At 41.0% G+C, this 15620-nt stretch overlaps 1 protein-coding gene across 2 annotated transcripts in view; it reads left to right on the top strand.

The window, feature by feature from the left end:
• The window catches only part of MYO3B (myosin IIIB), a 529864-nt gene that overhangs the window by 79686 nt on the left and 434558 nt on the right, over nt 1-15620 (top strand). The window contains exons 5-7 of one of the 2 annotated variants that reach the window (XM_023589485.2): nt 3783-3887; nt 4171-4270; nt 14635-14711. In XM_023589485.2, the coding sequence (XP_023445253.2) occupies nt 3783-3887; nt 4171-4270; nt 14635-14711 (282 nt within the window). Of the gene's footprint in view, nt 1-3782; nt 3888-4170; nt 4271-4319; nt 4543-14634; nt 14712-15620 lie in introns of those variants that run through there. The other variant, XM_071216296.1, reaches the window with a different exon arrangement.

Below are 15620 nucleotides of genomic sequence, written 5' to 3'. Positions count from 1 at the left end.
AACTCCAATGATCAGCTGGGTGAGTTAAGGGAGTTCTCCTCTAGAGGAGCCTGTTCTTTCTCCTGTTGTTTTAGACAACTCTGCAAATCCTAGCTAGGTCAATGATCTTCTCTGTTTTTGGGGACCATGGCAGGTGCCTGACCTGCATCCTCAGAAGCCCCTCAGAAATCAGAGACATCTGGTTCTGGGTGTGGACTTCCTGCTGATAAGGTTCTCTGACTAACTCGGGGATGCCTGACTTGCTCAGTTAACTTTTGAGAATCCCTGACCTCATCCTATTTTCCAAAAATGGGAAATAATCCTTCAGCTCCTATCTATTACTCCACTACAATTTGGCCTCAGTACAAATTAGAACATGAAAATCAATGGTTAGAACATGGTACCTTTGACATAAGATCCTTAGAGATCGGAAAACTTCATCCAAAGCAATGGCAAGTGGCTAGAGGTCCCTTATGTTCAGGCCTTCCTATTTCTCAATAAATCCTTGCTTGCAATCGCTGGTCTCCACATCCCAATTGTCTCACTCTTCCATCTAACATTTGGTGCTGAACCCCAAGATTGACAGGACTAGGCCCCATTCCTAGCCCCCAAAACAGCCACAACTTGCAGAAGCTGCAAGTTTATTATTAACCTGCCCCATTGCAGAAGTGCGACCAGCCATTTACTCAGAAGGAGCCACGTCCCATGACATAGAACAGTCTTCCACCCAGAGCCTATGTGTCCAGATACAGTTCATTTCCTCACAAGAATAGACAAAGAAGCCACGTAACCCCACCAACCCCTTCTATACCCCCAAAATTCACTGCCCTTAGCCCACTGCCCCCTAGCCATCCCTATAGGCCCTCAGATCTCACTGAAGCCAAAACCCACTCCCACTAACTAAGCATGTTCCCGCCTATAGAAGTGCTGTATAAATTCATGACTGCTTCTGCCAGAGGCAGGCCGAAGTTTATTCTTCAGACCCCCTCCATGGGGAGAGCTTCCCAATAAATCCCTGCCCGCAATCGCTGGTCTGTGTCCCAATGGTCTCACTCTAACATCTAACAATAAAAACTGAAGCTTCCATTATCTTTACTCCTTACATGGACTGCCCCCACCCCACCCCAGAAGCAGCATCCTCACTCTAATCCTGTCTTCTCCATCTCTCTAAGCTCCACGCTCCTAGTCCCAGCAGGGCTTTTCTTTTTCTTGTGGTTTGAAAACTTCCCTTATGCCATGTCCTTAGTTCTTCCCTGTTTGTCATGGACTTGGTCAGTCCTTCAATTTTTGTTCCTTGATTTAGAAAATCTAATTTAGGAAGTTCTGAGAAATATTTTATGTCTCTTGAAAGCCTAAATTTTAAGACTATTCTATGTATCACAGCATTGAAAATTCATTCTCTGCTCAAGAGGTGTTAGATTGACTGTTGAATGATATTTGTCCTTTCAGGGTAATGTGAAAAATAATTGGAATGAAAAGAATGTGAAATCCTTTGGAAGACGTTACCCTGTTACTGACCATTAAGGCCAATGGAACCTGCAGTGCTGAGTTAGGACTTAAACCTGAAATTTGCAGAGAGGAGATTCCAAAGTCACCTAATATAGTCCCAAACTCACGGGACTGTCAAAGCTCTCACTGCATTTCATTGCTTCTGGCATCCCATCTAAATCATTCCTAAGAGAAAGTAATTTTTATCCTAGTGTTTAAGATTCCTTAATCCTATATTAGATTTTTAACCACATGCTGTGCCACTTATGAACAATTTAAACGGTAAAAACATGGGCAGGTTCAGTTCCAGATTATCTTAATTGCTAATGGGTGTGCAAGGTATCTGCCATGTATATAATGTGGAATGATACACACATCAAATAAAAACGTGTGCTCATCCTTTATTCAAAAGTTGCTGATGTTCATAATTAGAGCCAAATAGATCCTAATGTATTATTATCTGGATAAAGAGTTGTCTTCTTTTAGAAAATGTACTAATCCTTTGCCCTCAGGTTTCTTTTCTTACAAAAGCCACAACCCAGGGGACTACCCATTGTTTACCAGTTAACTCTTTCCCAAATTGCAAAGTGCCAGGAGAAAACTTGTGTCTCTAAAGTGGGCCTTTCCCTTTTAAAGGTCAAGGATGGCTGTAAGGATCTGATGAAAGCTCTAAATTTTCTTTCAAGAAAAATGCAAGATGCATATAGAACACTGCTGCCTATAATTTCAGGGTATTTTTGTGTCCTGCTCAAATCCGTTAAGAACCCTTGGTTTAAGGTGGTGGCATATACCAAACCCAAACCTGTAAATTGACTTCTTGGGTTAGTTTTCTAAGTTAGGGAGTAAATATTAATAAAAAGTCATGTGTGGTAAAAGTTACCCTTGAGACCCTGATAAAGTATACGGTATCTGGTTCGTATACTCAAACATCAGTAATTTACAAGATATAATAAAGACCAAGGGAAGTGGATGTGGCTCAACTGCTAGAGCATCTGCCTACCATGTGGACGGTCCTGGGTTCCATACCCAGGGCCTCCTGACCCGTGTGGTGAGCTGGCTCACATGTAGTGCTGCTGCACGCAAGGAGTGCCATGCCATACAGGGGTGCCCCTATGTAAGGGTGCCCCACGCACAAGTAGAGCCACCCTGCATGAAAGAGTGCAGCCTTCCTGGGAGTGATGCTGCACATATGGAGAGCTGATGCAGCAAGATGACTCAACAGAAAAGAGATGCAGTCTCCTGGTGCTGCCTGACAATGCAAGTGGAAACAGAAGAACACACAGTGAAAGGACACAGAGGGCAGACAATGGGGGGAGGGAAGGAAGAGAAATAAATAAAATAAATCTTAAAAAAAAAAGAAGACTAAATATACAAGACATAATCTTCTGGTATTTTTAATTATAGAAAAAGAAAGAGCATAACGTTTCTATAGTCCAAAGTTGAATATGAGGTTAAACACACATATGATGCAAACTCCATTTTGTAAACGTTAGGTACTATGTCAGCTCTAGAAACAGCAAATACACAGAAAAATATACAAGAAATACCCTGAATACACATGATAAAAGAAAAGCTTTTCAACAACGTGAAATTTAGGACCTCACAGCTTTATTGAGTGATTTGTGAATTGGGCAGCATCCCATACAGAAAGTAGAAAGGAGCTCCACCAAAGGGGTGGAGGCTCATATAGGATAAAAGCAGAAGCAAGTGAGGAAATGTTCTGATTGGCCGATATTAAGTATCCATTTTACATAGGAGGGTCTTCCAAAGCTGTGGATCGATAGATTAGTAAGGTGTGTTTGTCCATTCTGATAAGCTCTCATTACTGGATGGAAACTAGTTTTATCACCAGATATTGCTATCATCAACCCTTTAGGGTGTGTTCCATTTTCTTGGAAAATCCTTGAAGGTCAATTATTTTTGGCTTCTGGAAAAGCCCTTCTCTATAAGAGGTCTTCTCTCAGCAACACCAATGCAGGCAGCTGTTTTATTTTACTTAATAGTTCATGCTTTTTCTTTTAAACTTCTAAATAATGACTTGTGCTTTTATAGTTCATTTGACATTTTAAAGGCCACTTTTGGATTGCACTTTCAGTCATAAATCATCACCTTGAATAAAGAGTACATACACAAAGAACTAGATTTCACTGTGTAATGGAAAGTCAAAGTTGATTGATCCTGAGCTGGAGTTTTATGAACCGCAAATTAACTTTAGTGCATCAGGTCAGTAATAAGTGGGTTTCCATCTTAATTTCTTTTTCTTCTCTTTGTGTGTGTGTGTGTTCTGTCTCTGTCTCCCATACTTCCTCTTTTAGCTGTGTAACGGGGGCTCCGTCACCGAACTTGTCAAAGGTTTACTGAAATGCGGCCAGCGTTTGGATGAAGCATTGATCTCGTACATCTTGTACGGGGCCCTCTTGGTAAGCACGCCCATCAGGCTGGGGCCCCCTTGGTAAGCACGTCCATCAGGCTGGCGATGACAGCAGAGGAGGCAATTTGTCCACAGCTTGAATCTCCACTGCATATTAACAATGGGGAAAATCCCCTATAATATGCAAGGTTTACAACAGCAGGGAGGTGTAGCCAAATGTACACTTTGATTAGACTTTTTAATAGTAGGGTGATTGTTTTAAAATAAGCATGTACATCTTCCTTTCTCTTTCCTGCTCTCGGCGGTGGTGGCGGTGGCGGGACACCCTGCAGGGCCTTCAGCATTTGCACAACAACCGAATCATCCACCGTGATGTCAAGGGAAATAACATTCTTCTGACAACAGAAGGAGGAGTTAAGCTCGTTGACTTTGGTAATGACTGCTTGTCGTTTGTTTTCTTGATGTGTGCAGTTTAGCCAAAGGGGACAATTTATTGCAATCTCAGAAAATGGGGGCCTCTTGTTCTGCCGTAGGCTGAGGGACTTCTCCCGTGGAACACAGGCTGGAAAGTGGGGTGAGCAGATGGAGCACCCTAGGAGAGCTGTTTGTTCATCTATTTTCAGCTTTAGAAATACTTTTATTAAAGATGAAAAATAAAAGTGCTTTTTAAGAAGAATTTGAAGGGGAAATCTTCTGGTTTTCTGGTAAGAATTTCACGGTCTTAAGGCAATTGTCTATAATTTACATTTTGACACTTCTTCTTTTGCATATTAAAAGAGAAAGCAGTTTGGGTTTTCCAATGACTTTCACTAGCCTGGGGCACACTTATTCCCTGTGAGCAGAAGGTAAAATAGTCCTTTGGGCCTAGGAGCTAACATCCCTTTAAATTGTGATTATTGCTGCTACCTGAGAGGTTGGTTCAAGCTGGAAACATTAACAGTAAATGGAAGTGTGAGAGGAAGTGCAGAGCAATATCATCTAAGGCCAGAGAACTGTTAACTGTCTTCTGGGGACACTCATATTGATAGTCACAACTAACAAGCCATTTGGGTTTCCTTTTTCAGATTTATTGAATGGTTTTTTATTCTAAATGAGTTTCAAAGATAGTACTTCAGGGTCATTGTTAAAAATAATGAGAAAACGTCTAGAGAAGTGCTTTTAAAAGTGTTCTTTATTAATGTCAATATTGTAGAATAAAAGACTGATGGATTTTGAATATTCATTGTTTTCTTGATAAATAGGAATTCCTGTTAAAATGTACCAATGAATCATTTGCTCAAATTACTTAAAAATAATTGAAATTGCTTTAGGTATATTTGGTCTGTTTACTAAGAAATAAGCAATGAAAAATAGAAGGGGCAATCTTTTCATGTCTTATGCTCCTCTTTTATATAAGGAATGATTGTAATTCCAATACTAGTCTAAGGATTTAGTATCAGAGGTATGTTTTCCACACTTGATCCTGAGGGCAGTAACTATGGTGTGAGGGAAAAAGTCTAGAAGGGTGAGGATAGGGATTAATGTTGACTCACCTCCTCACCAGTTCTGCAGTTTGGCACAATGGTACAAACCCCTAATCTTTCCAATTCAAGGCTCCTGAATTTCCAGTTGCTGCAAAAAGAAATTTCTATAAAGTAAAAACAGAAAGATACAGTTAATTTTAACCGAAACTATAGTAGAGGATGGGGTAAACTGTGAAATTTTCCATGGCCAATAGAGTTTAGACAGCCCTCTTTGACCTTGTAATAAATGTAAGGGGCTAACCTCCCCACCTTTCTCCAAAAAACAACCCATGGGCTCTTGGCAATCTACACCTGATGTTTTTGATACCAAGAAATTGTAGGTTCTTCCTTCCTGATGTACTCTAAAGACCAATTTTTGAGACGCCAGGGTTTCAAAGACAGAAAGAGTTTGCGCAAACAAAGGAGGTCAGTTGCCTTAGACTGTCCAAAAACTGCCTCCTGAATCTGCAGAAATTCTAATACTTGATAACATCAGGGTTGTAATGAATAATTGGGTGGAGCTGGACAAAGAGTCCTTCATTAATAAACATTAAGGGACTGAACAGGATGGGGGTGGGTACCAAAGCAGGGAGAGTCAAAGTTACAATCATAATCAAGATCAAGTTTCTGGGACAGAGTAGAGGTCAGACACAGGGTTTTCCATGTTTCCTGAAGGGCATGAATTGGTGTGACCATGAGACCAAAGAATACACCTGGCATTTAGTCAGGCATAAACTTTACTGGGATGTATGAACAGGAGAGAATCTTTGATGGCTGTTGGTCAAAGAATGAATGAAGTTAATGTTCCACAAAGAGATGAGAAAATGAGGGATGACATATAAGGGGTTTTAGAACAGAGACATTCCATAGGGTATGAGAACAGAGTTCCTGCTAAGGTCATGTGAAATGTACACAAGGGGTCTGGTGATGTTTTCACTATGCATGTAGGAAGGACATTTATCAAGGACGTTTACTGCTTTGGGAAGATTATAGTTAACTATAACATTCATACATTCTCTCTCCTTTGGGAGGACTGTTAACCTTTAAGTTATGTATGGGTCACACAGGCAGCTATAGGCTGAGGACTTAAGGGGGCCTGGGTCCCCACAATATTAAACAGGAGGGTGAAATGGTTACCATCACAATAGTAAACCTATACAAGTGTGAGCCTAAGTCTAGAGTAACCATAAACAGGGAAGAAACTGTTACCAGATTTCATTTAGGTTCTTGGCTATGCTGCAGCAATGAATTTCAAGAACATGCCAGTAATTGATTTAGGTAGGGAAGGAAGAGAAATGAGAGAAAATAACAGGGCAGGAGTCCTAGGTAGAGAGGAAGAAGCTGAAAAGTGATAAAGAGGACTGATTTACAGACTACAATCTGCCATTATAGGTCATAAATGCCCAGGTTTACATGTGTAGTGATCCAAGTGGGGGACAGGGCAGCTGGAGTCCAGGATCCAGAGGCAAGAGAGCACAATAGAGCAAGAGAGCTCATTCAGGCCTAATGCCTGGCTTTTGAACTGTTAATTATCCCACCCCTTTGCTAATGGCAGGGGAGGAGTTTCAGCTGTTTACTGTTTTGATTGCTTATTTCCCCCATCAATCTCCCAGGAGGGCTCAATGGTAAAGTCTTTAGGCAATATCTGGGGCTTCTCTTGGCTTCTGGAGGAAGTCTTCTTCTGAGTGGCAGAATCTTGGGGCAGGTCTTCCAGCAGCCATCTTGGGGTTGCTGATGTCTATGTGAACTTCTTGCCAGATTCCAGGTCCATCTATTAATTCCCTATCTTGCTAGCCTGCTCCATTCCCCCCTCAGAGAGTTTTATATCTTTAATCTTAAAAGGGTGCTGAAGGAAGATGATCATTCTTCTGTAGCTACTTCCTGCTGGTTAGGGGCAGTAGGCTCTACCTGACCAGGTGTAAAACCCTCCTGCTATTCTATCTCAGTTGGAGGAAGATGGATATGGCATCCTGGGTGAAGCTGGATGAAGTACCCATATGACTGACAAGATGTTGATTCTGGAAGAAATAGACTTGATTAGAATTTTGAAAATATATGGTCCCACTAAGAGGACACTGAACCACAGAAGAAGAAAAGGCTAGGTGCCTGCAAAGGCTGCATTTTCCCGAAGTTGGTGGGAAACAGTACTCTTCCTTGAGTTATTTTATGCTGTTGGTTAACTCTAGAGAGAAAAACTGCAATAGACAATGGGGTTAGGTATGAATTGTCAATCCTAGTTCCTGTGGTGGAGGAGAGGAATGAGAAGAGGCATTTTCCTTTTCAGTTATGCTAAAGGAGATGAAACAGACAAGGTTTTTTAAAGGGGTGTTTAGTTCGCTCTCCCCCTAGCAATAAGCATTTGGGCTACAGTTAGAGGGAATAGCTGACTTTGACATAGACACTACTTAGTTTTGTGTCTTGAAGAGGTATTTCAGGCCGTCCAATGACTGGCATGCATACATCTCATCAGGTGCTTCTGGTGAGCTGGCACTTTCTTGGGCAGCTACCTTCACTTAGAATTAGTGCATCAAACTGGACATTTCTTTAACTTTAATAGCTGTGGGAGTGATCAGAAATACAGAGTAAATTTCCTTACATTTTGACTCTAATTGAGCAACTTCTCTGGTAATTTCTTTGACTATCTGCACCAGGCTTTGTCTTTTGAAAACCCATTTGGCTAAGCTGGTTAGAGCTTCCCTCCCCAGATGAGTGGTTTGGTGAAGTCCATGAAGGACTCTCCACTGCACTGCTCCTGGCAGGTAGACTTGAGTATCCTTACAAGCCACCCATCAGCTCCATTGTGAGTCCCAGGCTAGCTGCCCTGGTCAGTTCATCCTGGGTATACTTGAAGTACTGATACAGGTGCTGGAATAATGGGTAAGAGAGAAACTTTGGTTTGTGCTGCTGCTTTAGCAGCTGTCAGCTCAAGCATTTCTCTTGGCTATAGCAGTGTTTGGTTTTTGATGCCCTGGACAATGCATAACTGCTGTTTCCTGAGGTAACAGTGCAGTTTTTAGTGAGTTTAGGATTTCTTGCCTGTGTTTAATAGTTGACCTACTCTCAGTAAGCAAGCCTCATTTGCTGTATAGTAGAGTGAGCTTGAAGGACAAAGAAAGCATATTTAGAGTTTGTGTAAATATTACCTCATTTCCCAGCTGCTAGTTTTAAACTTCAGGTAAGGGAAATCAGCTCTGCTTTCTGGGCTGAAGTTCCAGGGGGATGAGCTTTGGCTTCTATTATTTCAAATTGAGAAACCACTGCATAGCCTGCCCTTTTAATCCCTTTCTTAACGAAACTGCTTTTATCTGTGAACTATTCAATGTTTGGGTTCACAAGAGGCTCATCTTTTAAATCTGGCCTGCTTGAGTAGTTTTGGTTAAGAATTTCAAGGCAGGAGTGGAGAAGGGGTCCCTCAGGATCTGACTTTGGGCCCCCTACCAGTGGTAGGGTGGCTGGGTTGAGAGTTTGACATACCCTTATTTGCATCTTGGGAGTTTCTAGTAATTGAGCCTGGTATTAATTAACCAGCGACCTGTGAGCCACTGATGGCCCCTGGCCTCAAGCACGTCCTTCACCCTACGTGGGGTGAAGACTGTGAGAGGTTGCCCCCAAGTTAGTTTGGTGACTTTTTAAATTAAAAGGGCTGTTGGCCCCACTGCTCTCAGGCAAGGTGACCATTCCTTTGTCTTACAAACATGTTTATTAACTACTCAGGAAATGAAGTTTACCAGGACTTTTAACATGTTTAATGTTCCTCTGTATATGATCTAATAGAAATATCACCATAATAATCAGACATAAATCTAGAATAGGATATGGGTACAGTACTTAATACTAATTAATGAACTACTCAATGCATAAGTTTCACTCTGAGCTGTAATTAATAGATTTAAGTTTCAGGTTTACAATACCTTACATGTTATCTCTCCATGGGAGCAGGCCATAATGCCAATTGTGTTTAAGTTTTACTCACAGTACTCTGGTGATCATTGCCCCACTTGGTATGTTCTTTACAGAAGCAAGCTGCAGCACCATTGACCTTAGAGAGAAGTTAGGAAAGTAGTTTCCAGTATTCTACCAGCCTGGTGCATAGCACCCTTCAGTATTATGAAACAGTACCAGCCTAGAGGTGATATCCATTGTACATCTGGCTATAGCAAGCCACTGTTGGCTGCTGCAGGGGCCTGAAACTGCAACATAGTTTCCATCTACTTCAGGAGCACAACCAGAGATTATAGTAGATACCTTTATTGTTTTAGGGGTCAGTGACCAACCTAGCCAATAACTCAAATGGAGAGGCAACCTGCCTGTATTGAAGGCCTGGTTAGAATACACAAGAGTGTGACAATGCCAAAGTCTATCTCTTGATTTTTATATGCTTTTTAAACATTTCCAATGCAATGTATCATATATCAAATGAACTTTTCAGTACTTTGCTTTTTACTTCTACATTTTTACCATGAAGATGTTAATTAGCAGGTATTTTACTTTAGCAGTAGAGGAAAAACTAGTTTTTCCATTTTTAAAATGAAAACTGAAGGTTCTCAATGGAATCAAGGTAACTTTTCATTACCACCACTTGAACATGCACATTGAGTTAACTTCCAGGTTTCACTGCTATGACGTTAACTTTTTGCTGTTAACATTAATTTAGGTTTCTAGTTAATTACGGTTTCTTAGAACTAGCCATTTAAATGCTTCAGTTTAGAAGATGCTTTTACAAACTCTTTATAATTGACCACAACCACATAGACTGGCTAATTTACCTTAGATGACAATTAGTAACCAATGGAATTTACTTTATGAATTTAAGAGAGGGCAGGCCTACATTCCTTTAACTTAATTTCATTAAATATGAATTTAGAGTTTTCATTTGTTAATTTGATATTACCATCCTGATGTATGAAGATATACACTGAGCAAATAGGCAGACATGAATAGTTTGACACAGAAACACTACTTAAAATTACTTAAAACTTTCATTTTTTTACAAAACAAGTTCAACTGTAAAATAACATTTGAAAGATCTCCTGGAAGCCTTCTTCTTTAATTTGCACTATGACCATGCAGATATGCACAAGAATTTTGTTTCTTAATTAATGGTTTATAACCAAAATGCCCCTAATGCTTTAATACAATTTACCTTTGCTTCAGAACTTTATTTTACTTTGACTTTAGCAGATTCTGGATGACCAAGACTAATTATATGTATATTCACTGAGGCTATTGAAGCCTCAGGGAAACTAGTTTCTCTCATGAATTGCCACTTTTAGGAACCCTGCCAGTCAAGGCAGGAGGCCTTAAGGTGAACTGGGTACCTTTATTAACTAAGCCACAAGACTTTTACTGGTAACAACTTTGTGAAGTTTCTTTACTTTTCTAGCAATTAAATAAGTTCCACTTGTGATTTATGCATTAAACCTACTAGCAAGACAGTACTGACATTTGAAGACTCATTTTTAGGTTACTTTTCACCATTATCCAATTTGTAACAGGTGAACCCCAAATCTGATTTCCTAAGCACAAGCAAACTGACAAAGTTAAATGCAGATTTCAAAGTTGAACACAGAGTTAAGTACAGATTAAAACAGAAGAGAGAATTTTATACCTTTAGCATTTCTAGGAATTCTTTCATCTTAATTGATGGCACATGAGGTTTCTTATTTTTCAGGAGTGGTTTAGTAACCAGTTTGGATTTTGATCTCTAGTCACACTTTTTATAGGCACAACTGAGTTTAAACTGAGAAGTTTGAGGTTTATTTCCTCATTTCTTTAAGGAGACATGGCATGAAGTTTCTGGGCCTCAGATTTATCTGTTTTCTTTTTTTACACTGGGATTCAGGGTCCTATACAGAGGCTGCTCTTGGCTATATGGTGGCCATGTAGACCAGCAGTAGGCAGAATTTCCTGATTCCTGAGAAGAGACTCCTGTAAGGAGTTTGCTGGTATGCTAGGGACTGCACCATCATTCTAGGAAGAATGAAGAAACACCTTTTTAGTCAGCTGATCTGGCATCCAGAGTCCTAGTCTGACTGAAGTTCACCACTCCCTATAATTTGGAGCTGATGCTCTGTCTCAGCATCCTGAGAATTTTTATTCAGAGCCAAAGTGGCCTATAGGTGTCATTGAGTGGGTGAGCTAGGTCCTGGGGGTTATCTGATGCTTCCTTTGGTGATCAGATCAATGCACTCAAGCCAAATTGGTGGGAGACTGAGTAGCAGCCCCAAATCAAAGTGCCTCAGATGTCTGTCTCTCAGGGGATATTTGGCTACTCTCTGAATGGATGGGCCTAAGGAATGGGGGCCATTCAGTTTCCTGCTCTGGTTCTTGGCACCCCTGACAGTTACAGGGTCTGAGACCGACTGACCCAAACAGAAGTTCCTGAGTTAAATCTCAGGAAACATTTGGCTGCTCTCTGATTCCCACCACCCCAGGGAATCATAGAGCCCCTGCTGCCCGGCATTCCCGGGGCTGCCTGGACTTGGGAGACAGGCTGACTAGATTTCAACTGGAAGCTGCCAAGCTGAATAGTGCTTCTTCCTCGAATATTCCTTTTTCTGAGAAGGGGCAAAAATAAAGCCTTACTAGTTTTATGACTTTACTGTCTGATAGTTTCCCAGTTAAACCAGCTTTCCAAAGGCCTTTAAGTGATTAAAGATTAATTTTTCTAGCTAACAGGCCTTGGGGCCCTGAGGGAAGTTTCTTTGCTGGACAAAGGTGAATTCCCAATTTCAAGGTTATTAAAACATTCCAAAGCATTCTAACACAAACCTGTAAAGAGAAATTCAGTACAAAGAAGTTGAAAGGTAAAACATGGGTAAAGGTTAATTATGCAACAATATCCCGGCCTGTGACCCCCCTGGGAAGGGAACTCTCATGACATACATTTTGGCTCTGCCTGCCTGGAGGGCCTGCAAAGGCATGGACCTGGTGGGAGGACTAAGCCCCCCAGGGCTTCCTGCCATTGCCATGCTGCCTCTGAGGGGAGAGGGCTGGAGAAGGCAATGGAAGGCAGGTCTGAGGACAAAGACCCTGGCTGCTAAAATGGCTTGAAGAAGCTTCACAGGGCCCAGTGCTCTGCCGGGAACCTCTGTCTTGGCAGGGCCGTGATTTAAGCCATTGCCCTATGACCCAGTCTTCCTGGCTGGGGTCAGATTTAATAAACCTGGACAGGTGAAGTGGATGCGGATGCAGAGAATTCCCGAGGCCTGGCCCCTTCCCTCCTGGGATTATGATCTTTGGGGGCTCATAGGCAAACCCATTTAAAATAGAAAACCAAAGGAAAGTGTTAAACAAGCTGTAGGCCATAGTTTCACTCAACAATAAACTCCTAGACTGACTAGCTAAATATGTTACAAGATTCTGTTTAGGTTATTGGCTATGCTGCAGAAATGAACAAGAGCATGCCAGGTGAGTTAGGCCAGTAATTGATTGAGGTAGGAAGAGAAATGGGAGAAAACAACAGGTCAGGAGTCCTAGGTAGAGAGGAAGGAGCTGAAAAGTGATAAAGAGGGCTGATTTACAGTTTACAATTTCCCCTCATAGGCTATAACTGCCCAGGTCTACTTGAGTAGTGATCCAAGTGGGGGAGAGACAGCTAGAGCCTGGGTCCAGAGGCAAGAGAGCACAAGAGAGCAAGTGAGCTCCTTCAGGCCTTGCACCTCGCTTGTGAGCTGTTAATTATCCCACCCCTTTACTAATGGCAGGGGAGGAGTTCCAGCTATTTACTGTTTTGATTGCTTATTTCCCCCATCAATCTCCCAGGAGGACCCAATGGTAAAGTCCTTAGGCAATATCCGGGGCTTCTTCTGGCTTCCGGAGGAAGTCTTCTTCTGAGTGGCAGAATCTTGGGGCAGGTCTTCCAGCAGCCATCTTGGGGTTGCTGATGTCTATGTGGACTTCTTGCCAGGTTCCAGATCCATCTAGTAATTCCCTATCTTGCTAGCCTGCTTCAAGGCCACTAGTAATTTCAGTAATTCCATAATTTCAGGTATTAGTTTTTGCTATTAGTAATAGAAAAAGCATCTGTATAATGATCCATTAACCATAATCATTTATTAACTCCTAACTCTCGGTTACATTTCAAAGGTGTGCCCTTCACTAATGAACACATGAATCCTGCTTTCTCAATTCTCATCATTACATCATTACAGCATTCTTGGTAACCTTTGTTATCCTCTTCAGGGCTGGATTAGACTTCTGCTTGGTATAAAGGAATACTTTGTAAAATATTCTTTACAAAATTTGTACAGTGCTTTACAATTTATAAATCATTTGTTCTTGTTTGGTCTTAAAAACCATCTGTGTTAGGTGAGGCAAGTATCATTATCCCCAGATTAAAGGTGAGAAAACTGAGTATCAAAGGTGAGGTGGTCTGCCTGAGGCCACACAGTTAGTAAATGGCATAACTGGGGTGGAAACAGTTCCTCTGATTCTTTATCCACTGTATCAATACTTCTATTTTGTTCCCTTGTGGTATAAAGAAAAGAACTGACTGAAGACTAAGATAAAGTACCCCAGAATTATATTAAAACTGAGGTCCTCAACATCGAGTGAGCCCTAGATAGTAAAATGATTAGTCAAGTTTTTTTCTATTTGATAGACACAGTTCTCTTGCCAGGTTTCCAGGCTTCTAGGTAAGATAAGGTACAAAAACATTTTACTTCTACACTTTTGCTTTATTTTATATGATATATGTTATTCTTTTTCCTACACAAAATGAAGCAACTTATTAAGAAATAAGTCACTTGAAATATTTTGAGACTATAATGGGAAGATATTTTGGGTGGATCCCAGTTATTGAGAACTGTCTTTTGATTCCAGATTTGTAATAATATGGATGGTGACATTCATTAGGGAAAAAAAAATACTCTAGTGATTTAGATGAAATGATAAATATTTTAGCACAGGGGTTGGCAAACTACAGCTCATGGGCCAAATCTGACTTCCCTCTTATATTTATTAAGTCTGTGAGTTAAGAATAAATTGCACATTTTAAAATGGTTAAAAAAAAAACCCAAAGAATAATATTTTGTGGCATGGGAAAATCATATGAAATTCACATTTCTGCCTCCATAAATAAATTTTGATTGGAACACAACCGTTGTCATTTGTTTACATATTATCTATGCTGATTTTGTACTAAAACAGCAGAGTTGAGTATTTGTGACAGAGAGTGTATGGCCACAAAGCCTAAAATATTTACAATCTGGCCCTTAATGGAAAAAGTTTGCCAAGCCCTAGTTTAGCATCATTCTTTACTCACTACTGAATCCCATCACCCTTTTCTTGTAGGTGTCTCAGCTCAACTCACCAGTACACGCCTACGGAGAAACACATCGGTTGGCACCCCATTCTGGATGGCTCCTGAGGTGAGCAGGGGGGCGTCTAGTTCTGTTTATTGAGTGCCTTGGTACTATGCCTTCTTATGGGTAAATCATATGCTTTACACATATAATTTTCAGGAAGGAAAAAAAATTCTATTTTCATGATTGAACTTTAATAGTTTTCTGATGAGATTTAACGTCAGAAAAGGAGGATTAACTCACAGTGAGCCCAAAGAGTACCTTCCTGCATTAGAGAAAAGGTACACTCCAGAAGATGCAGTTTTCTCCAGGGATCATAGCTTGTTTAGTTCATCCAGTCTGTGCAAATTAGGAAGTCACCTTCCCTGAGCAGGTGCAGCCCTAGAGACATGGCTTTATGGAGAACCCACTTCAGCTCCAACTGGCTTGCAGAACTATGCGCAGTGGCCCTGTTTGTTTCTTTGTTACTAGGTACATAGCAACTTTGTACTTTGCAACTCTGTGTACTTTGATGGCTCTCTGAAGTAAAGCCTGGGATTTGGTCCTAATTTTGTTCTGCTCTTCTGGCATCATCACAGAATCCTCTGTGAAAAGACGCATGTAGAAGTTTGGGGAACCTTCCAGCTACGAGGACAAGCCCTGAAACCTCAGTACAGCTTAGCTTGTCAGATAAGCCTTTAAATCCACCTTGGCCTTTGCCTGATAGCCACTCTCTGGGATTAAGCAAATGGGTTCTTTTAATAAGAGGACTCATGCAGTTGCCTCCTAGAGGTCTTTCCATCTCTAGTCTGTTCATCTGGTGGTCCCTCCTCTCTGTGGCTGCCAAGATGGTATTATAACACATTAATTTGTTTACACCAATCTCTACTCAGATTTCTTCTATGGTTCCCATTATCTATGGCTCTCTTTCTCATACTTGGATAATTGACAGTCCCAATTTAAAGGAAAAGAAAATTCCTCTAAATTCAAGAGTTT

Source organism: Dasypus novemcinctus, chromosome 7 (assembly GCF_030445035.2).
Source record: "Dasypus novemcinctus isolate mDasNov1 chromosome 7, mDasNov1.1.hap2, whole genome shotgun sequence".
NCBI classification, from domain to species: domain Eukaryota; kingdom Metazoa; phylum Chordata; class Mammalia; order Cingulata; family Dasypodidae; genus Dasypus; species Dasypus novemcinctus.
Note: the sequence above shows the minus strand (reverse complement) of the source record. Positions and strands in the feature narration are given on the sequence as shown.